This window comes from Nansenia antarctica (genome assembly GCF_963989245.1).
Source record: "Nansenia antarctica genome assembly, chromosome: 11".
Lineage (NCBI taxonomy): Eukaryota > Metazoa > Chordata > Actinopteri > Argentiniformes > Microstomatidae > Nansenia > Nansenia antarctica.
The window spans coordinates 14,321,219-14,344,563 of record NC_137681.1 but is presented as its reverse complement, the minus strand read 5'-3'; the positions used below and the strand labels follow the sequence as shown (position 1 = coordinate 14,344,563).

Here is a 23,345-nt window from a genome sequence, read left to right as displayed (position 1 = left end):
CTGTCTGAGACCTGACGTGAAGATCCTTCCTAAATGAGGGTGTCAGAGTGTTGTTGCAAGGGTACTGGAAGCAGAGGGGGGGTCACAGACTTTAAAGGATATCAGTGCATCAGCATTACCACTCATCATGACTCTAGTACAATAACCTCAGTACAGAAACAGACATTGATAAGGACAAAAACCCATGTCAATCTGCTACGGCTCCTCTGGACCCCAGAACAGAACACGGGTCCACTCACTCTGCCTCTCCTCAGCCCCCTCTCCTCGTCGCTCTTAAACATGTCTTTCTCTCTCGATGAACATCCCTCTATCCTCCTCCGCTCTCGTTCTTTCTCGTCTGCCTCCTGTACCCACCTCCTACAGCCCCCCACCCCTCCACCTTTGAACACGTTGAGACTGTTTGTTTGCAGGCCATCAGGCTGGCACACAGGAACGGCACCCCTGGGGCGGCCACATTAACTCACGGGGGACAAGGCCATCGTCACGTCATCTCCAATCAGCCTCCGCGGGGCCCAGCGCAGGACAGATGGGGAAATCACTCTAGGGATCTTTAGAAACACGGACGAGAGAGTAGAGGGTAAAATAGAAAAAACACAAAACATGTACACACGTTTCCTTTCCTCGGGGCGAAGCGGCAGGAGTCACCATGGATCTGGGTCTCTCCGCTGGGCTGTCTGGGTCATGACGACGGAGTGTTTATTGTGTGTTTATTTAGTGTGTGTGTGTGTGTGTGTGTGTGTGTGTGTGTGCGTGCGTGCGAGCGAGCATACGTGTGTGTGTGCGTGTGCGTTTGCATGCGTGTGTGCGTGTGCATGTGTATGCATGTGTGTTAAAGCCCAGAGGCGTTGGTGGAAGGGAATTCGCTGCGGCGTCTCCAGCCCTGGAGCTGTGGAGATATTCCTCGTATTGCCCCTAATGCTTTGACAGTAAAGGACACACTCTAGAGGTGTTGCTACTCGAGCCAACCTCTCCTGTGGCACTGGATCTACTTGTTAGTCAGGGCACAAGAGACAATAATTAAGAACATGGAGATTACACAAAGATTGACGGTAAACATGCTTGCTTGCAGTATTTGTATTGCATTTACATATGCTACCATGTCTGAATGCCCTAGTAGGGACCTGGGAGTTGTACAGTATGAGAGAAGCACATTCAATGCTCCTGTCTGGAACACAGCGAACACACCTACAAATATATCTACACAGCGGGATAAGGGTTACCTCAAACAGGACGTCACTGCATACAGCACAGATGCACTCTTAAAACTAACAGATCTTTATGGAACCAGAAAAGGTTCCATGCTTTGATACTGTACATATAAGCCCTCCCCAAAAGTGCTATAGAACCATTTTACATGGGTCCTATGAAAGAACCATATGGGGTTCTCTAAATGGTTCTAACTAGCCTAGGAATAAACCCATAAATAACAAGTAGGGTGCCACGTACAGTACCAGTCAAAGGTGAATGGGAAAGTGTAAGTAAGTAAGTAAGTAAGTAAGTAAAACTTTATTTATATAGAGCCTTTGACTGGTACTGTATGAATCATGACATAGAGCCTTTTTTTATGTCTAAAGGCCCATAGATGGTTCTATTTGATAGTCTAAAGAACTTTCGATGGTTCTATGTGGCGGATAGTTATATATTAAGCTAAGTAGTTGCCTAGCTTCAGGAAGAGCGTGGGCAATTTCACATTGGCAGACCACAACATATCTCAAAGTAATAAACGTTAAGATACGTTAAGGCTGAATGTCCTTCAGCAACAATTTTAATTATAAGAAGTGGCGGGTTGCACTGATAGACTTGCACAAACTTCATGACAATGGCTGCCGGACAAACTATCCCAACAAAACATTTGCATGAACATGAGCACAGATGTAATACAGTTAAAACATACAAGAACCAACATCAAAGATTTGGTTAGCCGGTTAGTGAGATAATGCTATAATGAAAACTCACAATTACCCCCAATTCCCCAGCAAACATGATAAATTGCTGATGCTAGGGAATTGTGGGTAATTGTGAATTACCTATCTATTGTCTCACTAACCGATGTACCTGTGATGTTGGTTCTTGTATGATTCTAAGTGTATTATATCTGTGCCCATGTTACATCCCAACTTCAAACAGATGCGTTGCGTGATAGCTAAAAAGGTTCAAATAGTACCTCTTTCATGAAAAGGTTCCAACAAGCATTTCCTTAAAATGGCTCTATTTCATGACTTTGTTGCACCTCAATGGTGCCATAAAGAATCCCTCAGAACCTTTTTTTTTTCAAAAGTGTACACACAATTCCATTACACTCTGTGACCTACAATTAATACTTAGTCCCTCTTGGAGATGTATCAAGAGAATCAATAGGCTTGACATTTCAAATGTCAAATCAAATCCCAAATGTTCAAATGTCTTCAAAAGTCAGAGTTCAAATCTTCAACAGCAGAATAGCATGTGGGACTTTACAATCCTTCAATGCAGTATTTGATTTCCAGTAGTTCTCTAGATGTATAAAGACAGCACACAAGTTACAATACTTGTAGTTGTCTGTGTAGTAGACAAAGTCTTCCTGTTATACAATCAGGTACATAGGAGTACACTTCCACAATATTTGTTAGGACACAATATTAGTCTATGCTAGATATTGGCCTAGCTAATGAATGCTTCTAAATACAGTAAGCTCTTAACATGAGTCATGATGACGTAATACTATTCTACCCCCTATCTCACACCCTCCCCACCTTTCTCATTTTATTTGAAACTCCCCCCTATCCTTTTTTAATCATCTCTTCTGCAGTTTCTCTCCGCCCCCCCCCCTCTCACTCTCTCCATATCGAGTCTCAATTTCCCTGTTTTTGTGGCGTTATCTCCATCCCTCCATCTCCATCACAACTAAATCATTGATGCTCCGTCACTTCCCTTGCCCCCTGAGTAACTGACAGCGTGTTGGCCCCCTGCTCTGAGTATGGCAAGCTGTTGCCAGCCCCTCCAGCCCAGTTCCCTAGGATGCAGCTTCATCAGTGACGGAGCCAGTGAACGGTCATGTCGGTGCAGCAGTCTGAGACAACCGCATGTGTTCACTCACAGTTCCCCCATAAACAGGACTGAGACTGTGAGACACTGTAAATGGCTCCCTTGCCAGCAGCAGTAGTCTGACATATGCTCTTGACTGCAGAACACTCTGGTCAGTTTGTCACTGAAAGCTTCCCCTGGAGTGACAGCCTACCCTACACTATGCAACAGCAGCTTTCAAAACATGTAGCATTACAACAAACTCTCGGACACATTAATGAATGATTCAACATTAACACACCATAAGCAGCACACAGAGGCCCCAAGGACAGTACAAGCAAATACTGGGAAGGATAATCAACAAGAGGATGAAGCAATATAAATATAGTTCTTAACATTTCAGTATAAGTAATTGTTTTAGCATTGAGAGATTAATTAAGTGCTTCCGATATTTTTCCAGTATGACACCCCAATGACATCCCTTTGTACTTACAGGTATTACTTGTGCTTTTTGTTCAGTTGGAATAAATATATGACATATGCATTTATGTATTGTCGCACACATTAACTCATTTGATGGGCAACACATGACTTACAGATCATAACAAATTAGGTTTTATAGGGAGAAGATATCTGAAAATCATGTGTTCATCTCTATATTTCATTGATATTATTGTGTATATATACAGTATAATGTTGTTTATGTGATGGAGTTTCTGCATTTTGTTTGCATAAGGGCTTTATGAACCATCTGATAACATTTTAAATTGATAGTATTTATTTATAACTGAATGAATAGCCGTTGATCTATCTGTCTGAAGTCCACTTAAGATAGAATCGGCCGACATTTTATTTTTCACATGGAACGTTACTGTGACGAGTTCTTGGGCATTGAAAGCTGAATGAATTCTATTCCACTCTAAAAGTGGGTTGACAGTTTGGGTTTGGTAACATGTAGATGCTGTTGAGACAGTCTCATATTATTTGTTGTAGATGTATTCTGCACTGTTTTTGCCCACTGCATCCTCAATCTGGTTCTCAGCACCTATAGCAAAGCTGTGGCCGACAGGGGACTAGGAATTTACACTGGAAATCTGTGATGTGATCTATGTACTCAATACAAAACTCCAGAGTATTTCTAACAACCACCAAACATCTCATTTGTTCATTGTTCATTGTTGAGGATCAGTAACTGATGCCACTTTTGGAGACAAAACATAGAATATTATGAAAATATTGTAAATATTTATTTTAAAGAGATATAACTAAATGTTATTTGTATAACTTGATAGGAAATAAATAAATAAAATAGCAACACCAGTGTGATTGTCCTATGATGAAGCTCTAGTCACTGTTGACAAGATAAGAATGTAAGGGAGGAGGAGAGGAGAAACTACATGGAGTCAAAATAATAAAGATGTGGGGAGGCACAGAGAGGCATGGAGACCCCTGAAAGGATGTGCTAAAACCTTGCTCACCATCCAAAGCATTGAAGAGTCTAATATCCCTTCTGGCTGCAAGTTCATACCCTCAATTTGCTCATATCTTTGAGACAGAGCACAGAAGTTGTTGTTAAAGTTAAAATCTCCATCTCCACCATGTGGACATTCATATTACTACAAGCAGGGACGGCTGGTATCAATGGGCTAGCAGGGCTAAGCCCCCCTATCTTTTACAATAAATATGAGAAAGTTATTAAATTAAAGAAATATTAAAATATAATAATTGTTGAATAATATAATTCATATATAATAATTGTTAAACCTTAGAACTGATTGATTTTGGTGGAACCTAGAGCAGCAACAGCACCGAATAGTCACAAAAAAAACTCAGGATATATCTAAATGGGCTGATTTTTTACAGCCCAAACTCCTAGCATCATCTTCCAATCATTGTTGTCACATTGTGATTGACAGGTGTGTTGGCGCCGCCTTGATTTCCCGAAAATTTGGGCTAAATTATTCAGCCCAGGCTGACTTTTGACCAATGACAGGGCGTAGCAGTACAGTACAGTGAGGGCAGGCCGACTGTAGGGGGGAGAAGAGTAGTGAAGTGAAGCGGCAACTGCGGGTATTAGCATGCTAAACGAGGTGGATTATTTACTTTCTCATCCATTTTCGTTAATGTAGGACGAATGAATTGAGAATCAAGGACCCCAATAACGATGAATTGAGAATCAAGGACCCCAATTGAAATAAGCCAGTGGCTTTCTTGGGTTTTTATCCTGTTAGTTGACCTTGTATGTAATATGTACTTTCATGTACCTACTTCTGCAAATCTTCTAATAAAGTTTTCAATCAATCAATCAAAGGAAAAATTGGAAGTGAAACGGTGTTCAAACGGTGTTCAAATAACACAAAAGGTCAAACGACAAAACCGTAAATGTTGTGTTTCTTGGTTTCAACGAAAGGACTGGCTAACGGCAAGTGTAGCTAAGTGCAAGTGAACATTTCCCGATGATCAAAAGTTTTTCATAATAATAGAAATAACATGTAAATAAGTGTAGGCAATGCGTCCAGTACAATTGCATTGCTTTTATTTTGAAAGCGACAATTTATTTTCAATTTACGTATGTGCGTGCGTGACTATGTTATGGCGCTTTTCCACTACAGTGCCGACCCGTGCCGTACCGCACCGCGTGAGCCCGGTTTGTTTTGCTTTCTCCACTGCCAACCGAGCCGGGCCGAGCCGTTTAATTAGTTCTTGTTTCAGAGGGGTAGCAAGAGGTACTTTTTGCCAGGCTGTGTGTGTGACGTGTGACGCTGCAGACCGTTGATTGGTCAATGGAAATCGTCACAACATCGTCATCCCATGTTCAGAGTTCACTAACTGCCATTTTTAAATACCACAACAGATTTCGCTCTCGGAAAATGTCACTTACTGTTTCTGTAAGAACTTATTGATAAATAAATTTAAAAATCTGAATAAAAGTCTGAAAAAAAAAGTTTCAGAATAAAAGTCAGAAAAAAAGTTTCAGAATAAAGGTAAAAAAAAAAAAGTTTCAGAATAAAAGTCCGGGAAAAAAAGTTTCAGAATAAAAGTCCGGGGGGGGGAAAGTTTCAGAATAAAAGTCAAAAAAGAAAAAAAGTTTCAGAATAAAAGTCAGAAAAAAACTTTCAGAATAAAAGTCAGGAAAAAAAACTTTCAGCAGAATAAAAGTCCCCCCAAAAAAGTATATTTTTATATTATGATAAAAGTAATATTGAGCAGAATTAAGTTCAGCCTACTGGTCTGGCCCTCCACAATAGTCCCAGTTTCTCATGTAAAAAGTAATTGCCCACCCCTGGTATAGACCCTAGGCCTAATGGATTTATTAGCCCCACCACTCAGTATCACCACCAGCCGCCACTGACTACAATCATCAAAAGTATCTCAACAAGTGGTCCACATTCACATAGAATGCAAGGACCCATAGCCAGCCTACTGGCATGGTTAACTGTCTAAACAAGGTGAAGCTGTCAGTACTAGTTGAGTGAATAATGAGAATAATCATGGATATGTTGTCTAATGTCTAATGGCCATACCCTTGATCTTGTGATTACAAAGGGTCTTGAGGTCTCAATATCAGGTATCAGCGACCTGGCCCTCTCTGACCATTTCTGTATTTTCTTTACCATTGTAACACGTAAAGCTGAAATCAATGCTGAACATGTTGTTAAAAAACGTTATACCCCTGCAGTGGCTGAGAATTTCAAAGCTTTAATGAACAGTAATCACACAACTCCCACGTTATATGAAAACGACTTAGTAATTACCTTTAACAATAAAGTAAAAATGGCCCTAGACTCCCTGGCACCTACCAAACTAAAAAAGGTTGGAGCCAAGAGGAGAGCACCATGGCGTAACAGTGAAATAAATCTCCTAAAGAGAACATGTAGGAAAGCTGAGCGCAGATGGAGAAAGAGCAAATTACAGATTGATCAGAATATTTTAAAGAATATCTATCTGCCTTTAACTTGGCAATGCGAAATGCTAGAAAAAAATCACTTCTCAAATATAATATCTACAAACAAGAATAACCCCAGGGTCTTGTTCTCGACAATTGATTGCCTTGTAAACCCTGCTCCTAGAACACTAGACGGCGCAGCCTCTGTCACCAAATGCGAGGAATTTGCAGCCCACTTCAGGGATAAGATAACAAATATTAGAATGTGTATTACTCAGGAAAGACTAGGTTTGTGTAACACTATAGATCCGCCACCACAGAACATGACTATGAGCATGTTCACCATGATTAGTACGGAAACATTAGGTAAAATTGTGTCACAGCTTAAACCGTCTACGTGTCCTCTTGACCCTATTCCTACCACCTTTTTTAAGGACATTTTTGAATCTGTGTCTGATGACATACTAGGCATTGTAAATCACTCCCTACTTAAAGGGATATTTCCAGCGGCGCTTAAAACTGCCCTGGTTAGACCCACCCTGAAGAAAAGTAACCTAGATCCTTCTGATCCAAAAAACTGTAGACCAATATCCAATCTCACTTTTCTAAGCAACATTTTAGAAAAGGCAGCGTATAAACAACTTCATGAATTCTTAGTCTTAAATAATAGGTATGACCCACTCCAGTCAGGTTTCCGATCATACCACAGCACAGAAACCGCTTTGCTTAAGGTAACTAATGACATTAGGATAAATGCAGACTCGAAAAAACTCTCGATTCTTGTACTCTTAGACTTAAGTGCAGCCTTTGATACGGTAGACCATTCCATACTTATTGAGAGACTTGAAAACTGGGTTGGCCTCTCAGGTCCGGTCTTAAACTGGTTCAGGACTTACCTGGCTGACCGAGACTACTTTGTAGCCCTTGGTGACCATAAGTCAAAAAATTATAGCACAACCTGTGGGGTTCCCCAGGGGTCCATTTTGGGACCGTTGCTTTTTAGCCTATACATGCTACCCCTCAGTTCTGTTATCAAGAGGCATAGCGTTAACTACCACAGCTATGCTGACGACACTCAGCTTTATATCTCAGTAACTCCCAACGACTACAAGATGATCGACCACCTGATAGATTGTATTGCTGATATTAATATTTGGATGACACAAAACTTTCTCCAACTCAATCAAGAAAAAAAACTGAGGTATTGATCATTGGCGAGAAAACTGGGAGAGAGAAATTATCTGCACACTTGAAAACACTAGCTCTTAACACAGTGTCAGGCTAGGAATCTTGGTGTCATAATTGACCCAGATCTAAATTTTGAAACTCATATTAATAATACTATTAAAACATCCTTCTACCATCTAAGAAACATCACTAAGGTACAATCATTTCTCTCCCAGGCAGACACCGAAAAATTAATGCATGCGTTTGTTACTAGTAGGCTAGATTACTGTAATGCTCTCCTGACAGGTCTCCCCAAAAAATTAATTGATTACAGGTCTCCCCAAATGATTAATAGACTACAAATGGTTCAGAATGCTGCTGCTCATGTCCTTACTAGGACCAAACGAAGAGCGCACATCACACCTGTCTTGAGATCACTACACTGGCTCCCTGTCAGTTATAGAATAGACTTTAAGATCCTTTTACTAGTCTATAAATCACTCCACTGCGATGCACCCAATTACATGGTGGACATGCTCATAAGATACACACCAGCTAGACCCCTAAGGTCTAGTGGCACGGAACTTTTAATAGTGCCAGAGGCTAGGACAAAGAGATTTGGAGGATCAGCTTTTAGCATATATGCTCCTAGATTGTGTAACACCCTACCTGAGGGCCTGAGGTTGTCTAAAACTCAGGACATTTTTAAGCGTGACCTCAAAACCTACTTATTCAATGTCGCCTTTTGCTACTAAGGGAGACATTGGACATTATAGAACTAGGATCACTAGGCCATTACACCATACTCGTGTTTTGAGATTTGTGTTGACAGGAAAATGGACCCGGGTGCTGATGAGGCACTGTCAGCTTGATTGATTGATTGAAAACTTTATTAGAAGATTTGCAGAAGTAGGTACATGAAAGTACATATTACATACAAGGTCAACTAACAGGATAAAAACCCAAGAAAGCCACTGGCTTATTTCAATTGGGGTCCTTGATTTTGAGCTCCCAGTAGCACCTAGAGCAGTACTGGAACCGGTACAAGGGTGTACCAGGACCACCATCAGGTTGTATTGCTGTCATCTTTATTGTCTTTATTGTGTTGTCGCATCATAACTGTGCTTAAGATTCTCTTTTGGCAGGACCTGTGACCATGCTGGATGCAGAACGATGCAGATATAACACTAAATTTATGGACAGTGTGTACGCTGATAATATGCAAGGAACTTTTCCTGGATACATGGTGTACAGGTTTTTTGCCCTTGCTTGCTTGCTTTGTGCCGGTGGTCCTTGGCCTCCCCTTGGGGCCCCCCGGCTGCCCCGTGTGCCTGGTCTGTTCCGCCACCGGGGCACCTGCTTGGCCGTCCTTGTGCGGGGCCTCTTTGGTCTGTGCTTGCTTGGCTGGGCCGGGTGTGCTGGTGGTGGGGCGGGCTGGGTGTGTGGGGCGGCGGGGGCTCCCTGGGGGGGGGGTGTGGGGGCCCACCGCTGGGTACTGATAGGCAAACTGGCTAGTATTCGCTCTATGTGTAGAGGGCTGCAAGGGAATTTTCCTTGCCCATTGCAATGATGGATTTTTTACTTTGATGTCTCTTCAAGTCTCTCTCAACCTTGCCTGCTGTGTGTATGAGCATGTGTATATACATGTGTACCATAAAACTGATTTAAAACAAGCCACACAAAGCCATCATTTTAGAGAAAGTGTTTCTTTATCAATCAGGGGCAGTGTTCCAGAAACTGGAACAAATCACAACAGAAGAGAGAGTAAGGATGGATTTTTTGATATCACAACTTGACTCAATACTAAATGTGACTTAATATCAAGCTTGATTATATATAATAATACATTAGTGATCACAATGATAAGATTAGGTAACCAATTAATATTTTGATTTGATTTAATATAGTTAACATATTTGATTTGATATAGTTAAATTACAAAGACAGCATTGTCCTAAAAATGTGAATAAATAAACAGAACAAACACAAAGACATGATGGCATGAATGTTTTTATTTCCTTTTAACCAAAAGGAATGAATGATGTCATTTCCTTTTAACCAAAAGGAATGAATGATGGCAACAGAAGCAAGGATGCTTATCAGGAAACTAATGATTGGCATAATACCAGTATGTACTTTCCTTTGCTGGACTAGCATTAAGTTGCAGCTGCACAGACAATATTTATAAAACAGTACTAAATCCTTCAATAATATTCCACCCTATGAAGGTTCCTGGATATTTCGGTTTCGGTTTGAAGTATTCCTGTTCATTTAAAACCAAGTCAAGGCATAATACAAATTGTCATTGGCATCAACATACTGTATACGGAAGTAGTGGAAGGATGCAGTTGTTCAGCTTGTTACTGTAAAAGCACACAGTAATTTGAGGTCATTGATGGTCCTGAGTGTGTGTGCGTGTGACGATGATCTTATGGGTTAAAAGCCACGACAGTTAACAAGACGAGAAGTTGGTAAAACAGAGGTATGTGAATACACAACCTCACAATACAAAGACAAGTGCAAGTCAGAATCTGTCACGTTTTACTATGTCTTTAGCATTCCTTTCTTTCCTCCCTCCCTACCTTAAATTCCTCACTTTCATCTCTCTACCTCTCACCGGTGTGACAATGAAGTAAAGGTTGTAAAAAAAAAAAGAACAACAACACAATCAATAAAATAATGGAAACGCTCGATAGAAACTATGTTAAAGGGTACCCCACCCCTGCGTAGGAGAGAGCGACAGCTCTGGGCCTATGGATGCACTGCAGCTCCCCTAATTTACATTCAGTTGATCCTGGGCTACCCTGCAGAGGAAAGCTCCAACGTGTATATTCACTCAGCTAGCAACCATCAAGAGGTATAGGGTTACAGGGGCTATCATGTGAAAGTCCATAGTGGCATAAATACCAGCTGTCTATCTGAGGGAGCTCTATGGTGCCTATTGGAAAAGAGGAGGGTATCCATACCCTATTAAGGCTGGGGGAACAGGATCTGTCAGGCTAGGCTGGTGTAATAATGGAAGAGGTTATATTAGCTTATTGGCCCACTGACAGACATCTGGAAGAGACTCACTCAAGGTCCAGAGCTGCAGAACTCTCACCCCTCTCATAGGGCTTTCACACCGGCAAAGAACCGTGCCGGTTCGCGTTCGCGTTTGGGAATCTCCGAACGTTGGCGCTGTCTGGCGAACGAGCCCGCGTTCATACACGTGGGCTCGTTCGCCAGACTGCGCCAACGTTCTGATTTTTCCGAACGCGAACGCGAACCGGCACGGTTCTTTGCCGGTGTGAAAGCCCTAACAGACAGACTGATCCTTTAATGTATTACTATTCATCCATGTCTATCTTTGGCCGTAGTGTCCGTTGAAGCTGTTCCCTCCAGGAGGTGAAATACTGATGGAGTCCAGGAGAGGACGTAGCGCCTGGCCGAAGGGCCTAAAGGGAAGACAAATAAGCATCTGATTGACAAGGTGGATATGGATCAATCCAAACACTGCTAGAGAGCGCAAACCCAAGATATTGTTTTGGATCTAAGAAGATTGAATAGCTGTAGGCAAACAGGTAAAAATGTCAACTTGATGGGCAAGATTATCATATTGGTTAAGTATATTAAATCCTCGAATATCTACTCAAGGGGTCGGAGTACATTTGGTATATGGTTAAAAGGGTATGTGTGTGTGTGTGTGGGGGGGGGGGGGCGGTTAACTTACGTGGAGAGAATTTCAGTGGGCAGGTCGGTGATGTGAGCAGGGATCTTGCTGCCTGTGAGGAACTGGGCCACCTCATCACTGAATGTGTTACAGTTATGCTCAAACAGATGGTATTTGTCCGCTCTAGTGAGAGAGAGAGAGAGAGAGAGAGAGAGAGAGAGAGAGAGAGAGAGGGGGGGGGGGGGGGGGGGGAGAGAGAGAGGGGGGGGGGAGAGAGAGAGAGAGGGGGGGGGAGAGAGAGAGAGAGAGAGAGAGAGAGAGAGAGAGAGAGAGAGAAAAGAGAAAGAGAGAGAGTATGACAGATGAAAGAGAGTGTGTGAGAGAGAGAGAGAGAGAAAAGAGAAAGAGAGAGAGAGTATGACAGATGAAAGAGTGTGTGTGAGAGAGAGAGAGAGAGAGAGAGAGAGAGAGAGAGAGAGAAAAAACAGGCAAAGAGAAAAAGAAAGGGTGGAGAGAGGGAGTGGGAGAGTGAAATGAATACAGTAACAAAGATTAGAGAGTAGAGTACAGATAGCAGGAAAGAGGGAGGGGATGAGGAGAGAGAAAGAGAGAGCATGTTAGTATTAGGTCCTACCAACATAGCATACTGGATGTGCCATACAAAAAGTGAATGCAGAGATGAGATTAATCAGGCAGCCCTTACCTGTATGTGGACTCCCCTAGTGAAGTCAGATACTCCATGAAGATCTCCTCAGTGACTTCTGTGGTGCCCAAGTCCACCATAGAGTTTGGCTCACCCAGGGTTGTCCCACCCTGAAATACACAGGCCACAATAAATATTTATTTCACAATATCTCCCCCCCGACATGTTTATAACTTAAACAACAAATTGATCACCAGGGGGGTATTCCATCAATGTCGCTAAAGGGAAATCCAGGCTTATTTTGATAAGTCTAGCGAGAGTTCTCAAAAATAAGACTGGATTGTCCATTGACATTGCTGGCATACCCCCCCCAGTAGTATAATCATATTTTGAATTGAGGCCAAGTGGGGCATAATTCCGGACTTACTGGCAAGCAGTTTGCAATGCCCTCTCCACCATAAAAGAACTCCTCTCCGTGGATCACAATAGCAGTATGCCTGGGTAAGATAGAACACAGTTCATTTCACATTAGAATGAGAGGGATTCTTCAAATAGACGGATAATAAGTATACTGAATTAATAACACTGCAATGCTCAACATGGGCATACATTACACATTTCCAGCTTGCTCCAAGGCTCAAGTGTACATGCGGCAAACGTCCTCAATAACAAGTACTGGATATTGATCTATACAGTTCCAGTTCCTCCTTGCTATACTCACCATATTCCATCTAGCTGTTTCCCTGTGGAGGCAACAACACAGAAACAAGTCAGTATTGCACGTAGCTACTTGTCTGTGTTGATATTTCAAAGTACTACAAGTTGTAGCCATCTAACTTCCAATCACTTGCGGTATTATGAGTAGTACCGTCTCAGCTACAACCTCAGACAATGTTGTTGGGCCTAAACACCGTAGCATCAACGTACCTAACATGATGGGACTCAGCTGGCGAGCCATTCCCTTTGACAGGTCGTAGACGTACAGTTTGACAGAGTACGAGGCATTATTTTGATCCATGATGTCTTGTGATGTCTTCCTTCTTCTCCTTCTTCTGCTGCTGTTTTGACTCCAATGTTTACAAACCAGCCAGATGACTCGCTAGCTGTTAGCCGCGCTAACCAGCACAGTTCTACTGCTTACGCTTAGCTAGCTAGTTAGCTAGCTACGAGACAAAAATAGCCAAACTTACGCCGCCTGAAAGGCGTATATTCCAAAAGCTGAACAAAATACAAGTTAATACAAGCACAATAATATCGAGTATGAAGTTAACGTGAATCAGTCTCACAGTGGCTCGCTATCAGCTGTTGCTGTGTCACTGTGACTCAAAGATAAACACAGCTGACCACGACGTGGGGTAGCTGTCAAGGTTGCCAGATGGGATTGACAATTCCAGCCTAAAAACCGCTAAATCCACCAAAAACCAGCCCAAAACCGATGCCCCTAAACTGTATGTCTGTTGCCAATGATGTTTGTCAAATAAAATTAAAACCTGCACATTGTATGTAGCTACTAGGGAGTGTGTTTTAACTTTTTACGCATTTTGTAACTTTCATTCACTAACATTGTGATACCGACCAAATGCTTTTTTCCCCCGGTCCAGTGTGATCAAAAGTAGCCCAACCGGCGGTAACCCTCCCCATCTGGCAACCCTGATAGCTGTCAAAATTGCCCATCGAGAGATCAGCCAATGAACAGTGTTGGAACCATAACAACATGTAGGCTGGAGTATGTTGTACAAAGTGGAGGAAAGTTTTGTTTTCGTTTTCTTTTTAATTAATCCAATGTTTGTGGTGTTGTGTGTGTGTCTGTGTTTATGGTCTTTGTTATTGTATGTTTTTCTTTTTTCTTTGGTGTTGGTGTATGAAAATGATAATAAAAATATTGTGAAAAAAATATGGGGCAAGTAGATTTGAGAAGTATTTGCCCTGCAGGGCAAGTAGGAAAACACCTTAACGTCGAACCCTGTAATACCAAGAAGACATCATAATGTTTCCCATACAAACTGTACTTGTTATATCAAAAGAATGCACAATGAATACTTCAGTCGTCCAGTAGATGGCGGTATGGAGTTTTAGTCACAACTAAACTCACCAAAGAAGAATTCATGCGCGTTCATGTCACAACTGAGTACGCGCGACTAACATCTGTCTGGATCAAAACGAAAACAAACCAAGGTTTTGTAATCTCAGTTGTGTAAACAATTAATGATACTGAACCAGCATTGTGTTACACCCGCAAATCAAAGGTATGCTCTTTTAAATCTGCTATAACTTTGCATTAGATAGCAGTAGCTAGTAGTACTAGCAGCGAACTTACCCGCCTGAAAGTTGAGCATTGAATGGCTGACGTCATGTTGTGGTTTTGTTTAAACTCAGTTCATGAATAGATTATCTAAACAGAAAGATCACTGCTATAATGTTCCCAAAACAATGATTATTTTTTACAAATACAGTCCTTATACCACTTTTTAGGGCATCTCTAGTTGGCACCACTAATCATGCCAGAGTGGAACGCCTACTTTCCTCAAAACGAGGATGATGACGGGGAGAAGGAGGAAGGTGAAGAGTCAGAAGGTAAATGGATGAAGATAATTCATTCAATGTTTACCACGTTTCATTGATGATTTTTCTCGTTTCCTTGTTTGTCAATGTTGCTGACTACTCTGTATGTTGGCTTGCTGGTCGTTTCAGCGTGTGGTGAGCTAAGTACAATTCAGTTTGTGTGCTGATGAGTTTCTTGTCTAAGTGCGTTTTCATGACAATCCCGAGGTTTTATCACACCCTTATAAATCATCTGTGCTAATTCATTTCCCCAGGTGACTATAAGCACACAGGGCGGGACAGCCTTGTGTTTCTAGTGGACGCCTCCAAGGAGATGTTCATCAAGGGGGAGGACGGAGAGCCGTCCAACTTCGACATGACCATGCAGGTAGGCTGTCTTCAACAGCGTTCTCTCCTCTTCCTCTCTATCCCGCCCTTCTCATCATCCTCCCTCCACTGTCTATAAACCACACCGTATCCTTCTCTGAAATATAAGGAGTGAGACATGTCTAACAGCTAAAATTTTGGTCTTATTTTCTTTCTCACTGATCCTGTCCTTAGCTCTCCTAGCTCTCTCTGACAGTATATGTACTTTCTTCTCTAGTGTATTCGCAGTGTGTACACCAGTAAGATCATCAGCAGTGATAAGGACCTGGTGGCCCTAGTGTTCTATGCTACAGACAAGTGCAAGAACCCCAGCAACTCCTTTAAGCACGTTTATGTGTACCACGACCTGGACTCACCTGGTAGGTTTCCATTCTGCTGATGCTGCTGTACATCCAACAGAAGCAAACTGAGCCATACCTGCATCTACACAGTATTTTGTGTAGCCAAAATCAAGCCATCACCTGGAACCCATACACTCTGCTTCAAAGTTAGCTGGCATTGAGATCCTCTTTTATTTCTCTGCTGTTTTTTTCTTGCATTTTGTGACACTCTTATTCCCTTTCTCCAAATCTGGCTTGCACCCTCTCTCTTCTGTCCCTCTTCCCTGCTTACATGCTTTGTCTCTCTCCACCCCTCCTCCTGTTCCTCCCTCTGCCCCTCTCTCTACCAGGTGCTCGTCGGGTGCAGGATGTGGAGAGCCTGCGAGGGGAGGAGGGGGCCCAGCTGGCAGCAGAGACCATGGGCAGTGGGGAGACGTCTCTCGGGGATGCCCTGTGGTGCTGCTCCAACCTCTACAGTGACATCAAGCTGCGTCTCTCCCACAAGCGCCTCATGATCTTCACCTGCCGAGACTCACCACACGGGGGCGACAGTGCACGAGACCGGCAGGCACGCACCAAAGCTGGTGATCTCAAAGAGACTGGTGGGTTTGAAGGAGAGGGAACAGTTTGACCCTTGGATGTGTTTGGGAGGATATATGGCCCGGAAACAAAGTCTGACCATGTAAATATTTGATTTATCACCAACAGGTGTGATCATAGATCTGATGCATCTGAAGAAAGCAGACGGGTTTGATATCTCCCTCTTTTTCTGTGACATTGCGAGTCCTTCGGAGGACGACAGTGAGTTGGGCCTGCAGCTAGAGCCTTGTGGGAAACTGGAGGACCTTCAAAACAGGGTCAGGGCTAAGGAGATGAAGAAGAGAGCACAGGCAAGGTAAAGAAAATGAAAAGTTATCCCTATATTTTCTCCAGTGTCCACAGCACACCTAGTTTGCGTATGAATCTTCTCTGTTTATACGCAGTTTATATACCGCAGTTTATATACAATGTCACATAGTTAAATTATGTTTATGATGGACCCCATGAACTTGGATAGATGAAACCATCCACCTCTCCTGTCTGCCTCTGTGGTCCAGATTGCGTCTGTCCCTGGGGGAGGGGATGAACGTGGCGGTGGGAATCTACGTGATGGCGCGGACCGCCACCAAGCCCCCAGCCATCAGGCTCTACAGGGACAGCAACGAGCCTGTCCGCACCAAGACCCGTCTCTACCACACACAGACGGGCAGCCTGCTGCTCCCCAGTGACACCAAGAGTGCTCAGGTAATCATGTCACACAACCTGGAAACCTTCCATGTGTACGTGGACTTTGTGTTTGCGTATTTTGTCGACTGTTGATATTCCAGAGTTCTCCCCAGTCTTTATAAAAAACTTCTTAGAGCATTTCTGCTTTTATTGGGGTAGAGACAGTAGAGATGAGTGAGAGAGGAGGGATGACATGCAAGATGTGTCGAGGGTTAGGGACCCAGGAACCTTCAAATCAAATAGCGAAATTTCTCACGAAATGTGTCCCAATGCGCTTGCAATGATACGGCATGCGCATTAGTGTGCTACACCCAAACTCAGCTTCGTTTCAGAGTCTGTTATGTTTTTCCTCTGTCTCTATGTGTATGTGCAGGTGTATGGAAAGAAGCAGATTGTGATGGAGAAGGACGAGTTGGCTGTAATCAAGAAGTTTGATGATCCAGGTCTGGTTCTGATTGGTTTCAAGCCCAGGGATCGGCTCAAGCTGCACCACCATATTCGGCCCTCCGTCTTCATCTACCCTCAGGAGGACCAGGTCACAGGTGTGTGTGTGTGTGTGTGTGTGTGTGTGTGTGTGTGTGTGTGAGTGTGTGTGTGTGTGTGTGTGTGTGTGTGTGTGTGTGTGTGCTGTGTGTCTTTGCTCTCAACATGGTGTAAACTGGTTATTACGACGTGGATGTAAAAAAACAGACAGTTGGAACACTTTTGAGAGGAAGGTGTCCTAGCATCATTCACTTCTCTGACTCCTGTTTTTCCACCCCAGGAAGTGCCTGTGTGTTCACAGCGTTGCTACGCAGGTGTAGCGAGAGGAACGTGTTTGCTTTGTGTAAATACATCGCTCGGCGTAACACCCCCCCACGCTTCGTAGCCCTGCTGCCCCAGAGGGAGGAGATGGACCAGGGACAGGTCCCGATGGTACCTTCAGGTACTCTCTCTCTCTCTCTCTCTCTCTCTCTCTCTGGATCACTCCAGTCCCGGGGCTAGCTTCGCTAAGAGTATGAGTATGATGTCATTGAGTGCAATACAGAATGTAACAATAACACTACATTTTGGATTTATAGTATGACAATACAAAAGAGACGTCCTCAAATAAATGTAATCTCACTTTCTCTGCAGTGCACTGCACACTTTTTATTTTGCTTTGTTTTGCAAATTGCAAACAATAAGGTTTGGATATTTTATTGCAAGCAGAGGAGCAGACACTATAGAAAAAATGCTCTGAATGCACTGCATAGTAAGTGGTGTGTGTGTGTGTGTGTGTGTGTGTGTGTGTGTGTGTGTGTGTGTGTGTGTGTGTGTGTGTGTGTGTGTGTGTGTGTGTGACTGTGTGACTGTGTGTGTGTGTGTGTGTGTGTGTGTGACTGTGTGTGTGTGTGTGTGTGTGTGTGTGTGTGTGGTTTCCTCAGGGTTCCATGCGATCTTCCTGCCCTTTGCTGATGACATCCGCAACCTGGATCCTCCCCAGTCCCCCACAGCGTCTGACATGCAGGTGGACAAGATGAAGGAGATTGTACACAAGCTACGCTTCAAATACAGGTATCTTATCCGTCAGTTCTGTGAAAACTACATTTAATGTCACAGCTGTACAACATAGATGTCTCCACAAAAATGAAGCCTCAAATTTACTAGACATAAGCAACATAGCGGTGAGAGCCTAGTAGAGGCAAATACAGTACGTGTTCCAGATGAGCAGAAGTCTTATGACTCTTTTCCTCTTGTCCAGTGAGTGCAAGCTTCTTCCCACTCCCTTGTGTATGTTCTGTGTGTGGTTGTGTTCCAGGAGTGAGTCGTTTGAGAATCCTGTCCTCCAGCAGCACTACAGGAACCTGGAGGCCTTGGCTCTGGACCTGATGGCACCAGAGGCCATAGAGGACTTCACCCGTAAGACATGCACACATTGGTACCACATTATCCATATAGTCACAGACACTCAAGCATACACGCCAGAGCTCTCACCTGTTGGCTGGCGGACACATGTTTACAAAGGAATAAGCAGTACACATTTTAGCAGTGCTCAAACTATCTCTCACTCTGTCACATGCTCTCTCTTCCTCTCTCTCTCTCTCTCTCTCTCTCTCTCTCTCTCTCTCTCTCTCTCTCTCTCTCTCTCTCTCTCTCTCTCTTTCTCTCTCTCTCAGGGCCTAAAGTGGATATGATGGACCAGCGTCTTGGTCCTCTAGTCCAGGAGTTCAAGGACCTGGTCTACCCTTCTGACTACAACCCTGACGGGAAGCCTGCAGCCAAGCGGAAAGGTGAGGATGCAGAAAATGGCAGTCAATCAATTGCCAAAGAAGGTGGTTTGAAGTGTCATAAGATCTGCGATCTATGGGATCATATTCACCAGCCATGTGTGAGACAATGTCACTCCTATGTCTTGTCACACTGGTCTTTATGATACTGAGTCTTGTCACCAGACACTTGATATCTAATATCCGTCATTTCTATGCTTGCCATACCTATTCCTGTTAATGCTAATTCTTGTAACATTATGGCCCTCTGTGTTCAGCTGAAGCAGGGGGCGGAGCTGAGAAGAAGCCCAAGGTGGATATGCCAGAGGACGAGCTGCGGGTACACGTGAAGAACGGCACCCTGGGAAAGCTGACAGTGCCGGTGCTGAAGGACGCGTGTAAGCAGTTTGGGGTGCGGACCACGGGGACCAAGAAACAGGAGCTGATCGAAGCCCTAACTAAACAGCTGTCTTAGTAGAGTAGTAGAGTAGTAGTATGAGTAGTAGATGTCAATTGATGTTTTTTTATGAGGAGGAAAAAGTTTGGTAACTAGAGACAGATAGCACTTTAAAATGGAGAAAGGAGATGCTATGTTTCTTACTCTCTGTTGCTATGATAAGGATGTTTTTTCAATGTTTAAAACTTGTAATAATAATAATAAAAATACTGCTTTACTAATGTTTTCATGTGTTTGCCTGATGATCCGGTACCTCCACCTGTGTACAGTACATCTGACTCTGTTGCCACTTATTCGCGTACTTCCTGTCTGACGAGAGAAGGCGTGTCTCACATGAATTAGACAGTCCCATGTTTTACGCAATAACCCTAGAGAGATCTGTGTTTGGGTGACAGCTCCATCCAGGTAAGTACTTCCATGTGACGGGAGGCGGCCTTCTGGCTCACAGGGACGTGAGATCGACCTGGGAACATGGCGTGTGACTGCGAAGTGGAAAGTGCCTGTACCGCAACTTCTACGTACTGCAAAGACGGGATAGAAAATGCGCTCGCAGGTAGGGTAGAAACGAAATAACCTATGTTATCCTGTCATATGTCCTCCTTTCGAAGACTGCAAACTATATTATGCCCGATCGTTAGATAAACCATGACCAGTGGTGCGAGTGACATGTCGCTGGCGGTGTGTGTGTGATTCAAGAGTTTGGGTCCGATATGGCTGTCATTATTGACGGGAGAATGAGTCATGTATGTAGTTGGTTTCACTTTTAATTAAGACGGTGGTTTATCGAAGTTGATGAGACTCTTATGAGCCCGAAATGTAGGCTACTAGGCCACGGACCTGCAGGTTTTAAAATAATACAGTTAAGTTACACGGAGAAAGACTTCTCCCTCTGAAATGTTTTGAGGTCAAAGGTTAGCTGCAATTGCACCCCTGGTGGTGACTAGTCTGGTCAAAGGTTAGACACGTCACAACACAACACTGATTATTAATCTCGTGCTTTACTTGTGATCATTCCCTCTGCTCAGGTCAGTGGCTGGACTTCAACAGTGTGCAGACGGGCCTCCTGACAGTAGTGGGCTTTCTACTCTACAGGTTCTCACAAGGTCAGTGATGTTCTAACTGCACATTTTGTTATCTCATCATCGATAAAACGATCGTGCCCCTGTGTGTTAATCTAACCTCCTGCTCTGCATTTGTAAACACTCCTGTTACTTCTTTGTCCTGTCCACAGCCCTCCCAGCACTGATAAGATGGCCAATCCGTATATTCTGCTACCTCACTGGTAGGTCATCCCAGCCAGGACTTGACCTTTGGATGTTTACGTGGTTTTAGACACTTACTGGCCCTCTACTCTGCCATTTCCATTATCAGTTTGGACCCTTTAGTCCCAAAGCCAAGGAAAGTAGATATTAGAATCTAAAGACTGAATTATGGCTGTGTCTGAAAGCTCACATTTCCTAGTCCTTGTCTACTACATACTAATACATACTACACACTATTTAGAGCCTACTGTTGTTGTTAAAACATGCTATATCATTTATATTGAGAAACTGTCATCTGTAGTTCAACTGTTTTGTTCATGGTTATTGGTTCCATTTCTCTCCTGCAAAGCTTTCTTAGTTGGCAAACTGAAAACTAAAATACTAAATAGGTCCTAGCATGAGCATTCAGACGTGGCCAAATACCAGTAGGATACAGTATTAACTTTAGACCTATCTTTTTGTTCCAGGTCTGTCTGGTATGTGGGGCTGGGTGAGCCATCTATTTGGCACTCTACGTGGTATGTGTTTAACCAATCCATCCAGTGTGTGAAGTTGGCTGCTATCGAAGGAGATTGAGGATGGTATGGTCAATGTTTTGTATTCTGACCTGTGTGTTTCAGGCATAGAGAAGATGTTGAAGTGGCCATCTCGTATTGTAAGGTTTGTAGTAGGTGAGAGAATCTTTTTGCAATAAAAATAACTACTGTGTGAGTTTTAGTTTTCTACTGTGTGTGCTTTTGTTGTTCTGACTGTTTGTTTTGGTGACCTCATGTCAAATTGTGCCTTTGACTGATCAAACAGAGTTGAGATATTGACATTCTGGTCTAACCAGCTTTATTCTCCAAACTCAGTTGAGTGCCTGTTGTTATCTCAACCATAGTGCCATCACTGCCATGTACTAGTCACCATGTACAGTGATTCCTTTTTCTTTCCCTGTTAGATTTCATGTTCTGTCCTTTCCTTTGCGCCATTTCCCAAACACAATGACTCTCTTCCTCCCTCAGGTACATGCACAAATATCAAGCAATGTGTGGTGTTTGTCACGAAACTCATAAGAAGTGAGTCTATAAGTGAGTCTAAAACATTACTGTCTTCATACACATCGATTTAAAGCCCAAATCTGTTTATTTTGTACCCTGCAAGTTTGGATAAAACATCCCTTGATGAACTGATGTCAGCCGATGTCAATCCATCTCCTTTGAAGTTACCCTTTCTGCTCCTTCCTCTGCCTCTACATGGCTTTTCTCACAAGAAAGTTGTTAGTTATTTCTGTACTTGTGTTTGTTTCCTTTACAGGACATTCCAGTGAAAAAGCTCCAGAGACAGAGCAGTCTCCCAGTACCCTCTCTACCGAGCATGGGCTCAGGCTAATCCTGATGGGGCCTCCTGGAGGAGGACGAACCTCACTGGCAGACACCCTCCTGGGCTGCAGCGTCACCCACACTGTCGGGTCCCAAGTCAATGACTGTACCAGGCGGAGGGCTGTGGTGAATGGGAGGGAGGTGACGGTAGTGGACACCCCAGACCTACTGGGACGATCCCTGGGTGACAGTAAGAGGGCAAGCGAAGCCCTCCGGAGCCTCCAGCTAGCCAGCCCAGGACCACATGCCATCCTGTTGGTGCTGAAGGCCTCTGGCTCTGATGATGATAGAATGCAGGAGGATGCTGCTGAGGCCACCAGGGCGCTCCTGGAGCTAGTTGGGGAAAAGGCCACAGATCATGTCCTCGTCGTCCTCAGCCATGCAGAGAGTCTGGGGCAGGGAGGCACTCTGGCACAGCTACCGGAAGCTGATGCTGATGGCCTCAGGGCTGCCCTCTCACCGTGTGGTCAGAGGGCAGAGTTGGTTGACAATAGCCCAGACGGCCCCCCGGAGACCAGGAGGGCAATGGGCAAGAGGCTGCTGGAGAGGGTGGTCGAGTTGAAGGCATTCAGGGGCCACTACACACACGAGCTGCAGACGAGAGAGGACCGCATCAGAGAGGAACTGCTGGCGGAAATGGCCTCTGTGTTGGCACTGAAATTGGGACACGTGTTAATAGATTGAGGAGAGGTGTTTGGTGTTTATTCATGGGTATGTGCAATTTCTGACAGGTTTTTGTGTGTGTCACTATGGGTGTGTTATTGTTTGTATTATTGTTACTATTTACATTTTGTTTTCAAATGCACGTCTACTGTTCGAATGCAAAACATCTCTTTGTTCTGTAATGATGTTTTAGTTCCATGTTCGGCAAGTGTTGGCTACTTTTACACAATGTGTATTGTACTTAATAATCTGTTTTACATGTATTGACTGTCATGTTCCATGCTTTGTATAATTCACCAAAGTATTAAAAGATTGTCTAAGAAAATATATTTAGTAAGTTCCTGCTGGAGCACTGTCTACAACAAAGTCAAGAGTCCCGCAAAACGTATATTAATTTGTGCACGTTTTAAATTAATATAGCTTTTTTGGGGTCAAAATAACCTGAAGTGTGGGGTTTGGCCGTCTCTGGGGAGGGCCTCCGGTACGCAGAGAGATCTGACGCAGGCTATGAC

General features: G+C 43.6%; 4 protein-coding genes across 6 annotated transcripts in view; 3 read left to right on the top strand and 1 right to left on the bottom strand.

Moving 5' to 3' along the window:
• Positions 1-8, top strand: part of shisa8b (shisa family member 8b) — a gene marked incomplete at both ends in the record, with an annotated part of 18,231 nt that extends 18,223 nt beyond the window's left edge. Inside the window, one exon of the mRNA XM_080542317.1 lies at positions 1-8. This exon is cut by the window's left edge and continues 453 nt beyond it. Coding sequence (XP_080398443.1) covers positions 1-8 — 8 coding nt within the window.
• Positions 9-11,315: 11,307 nt separating this feature from the next.
• desi1b (desumoylating isopeptidase 1b) lies at positions 11,316-13,658 on the bottom strand. Its single transcript, XM_080541455.1, has 6 exons — positions 13,276-13,658; positions 13,070-13,091; positions 12,776-12,845; positions 12,409-12,518; positions 11,766-11,888; positions 11,316-11,490 (listed from the first exon to the last, which is right to left on the bottom strand). The coding sequence occupies exons 1-6, from the start codon at positions 13,364-13,366 to the stop codon at positions 11,397-11,399; spliced, it is 510 nt and encodes a 169-aa protein (XP_080397581.1). The 5' UTR covers positions 13,367-13,658; the 3' UTR covers positions 11,316-11,396.
• An 822-nt stretch (positions 13,659-14,480) lies between these two features.
• Positions 14,481-19,730, top strand: xrcc6 (X-ray repair complementing defective repair in Chinese hamster cells 6). The gene is made up of 13 exons (XM_080542588.1): positions 14,481-14,594; positions 14,821-14,922; positions 15,165-15,277; positions 15,494-15,635; positions 15,947-16,198; positions 16,305-16,491; positions 16,694-16,880; positions 17,236-17,404; positions 17,626-17,787; positions 18,269-18,398; positions 18,643-18,743; positions 19,001-19,114; positions 19,369-19,730. Exons 2-13 carry the CDS (start codon positions 14,847-14,849, stop codon positions 19,563-19,565), a joined length of 1,830 nt encoding a protein of 609 aa, XP_080398714.1. The 5' UTR covers positions 14,481-14,594; positions 14,821-14,846; the 3' UTR covers positions 19,566-19,730.
• Positions 19,731-19,947: 217 nt separating this feature from the next.
• On the top strand, positions 19,948-23,129 carry LOC308167621 (GTPase IMAP family member 4-like). Of its 3 annotated transcripts, none has more exons than XM_080542049.1 (7): positions 19,948-20,100; positions 20,573-20,650; positions 20,779-20,829; positions 21,277-21,327; positions 21,430-21,480; positions 21,814-21,867; positions 22,106-23,129. In XM_080542049.1, the coding sequence occupies exons 1-7, from the start codon at positions 20,019-20,021 to the stop codon at positions 22,852-22,854; spliced, it is 1,116 nt and encodes a 371-aa protein (XP_080398175.1). In that variant the 5' UTR covers positions 19,948-20,018; the 3' UTR covers positions 22,855-23,129. The 3 variants fall into 3 exon arrangements, with proteins under 3 accessions (XP_080398175.1, XP_080398173.1, XP_080398174.1); XM_080542047.1 differs by having other exon boundaries at positions 21,814-21,879; XM_080542048.1 differs by having other exon boundaries at positions 19,948-20,105; positions 20,578-20,650; positions 21,814-21,879.
• The last annotated feature ends 216 nt before the right edge of the window (positions 23,130-23,345 follow it).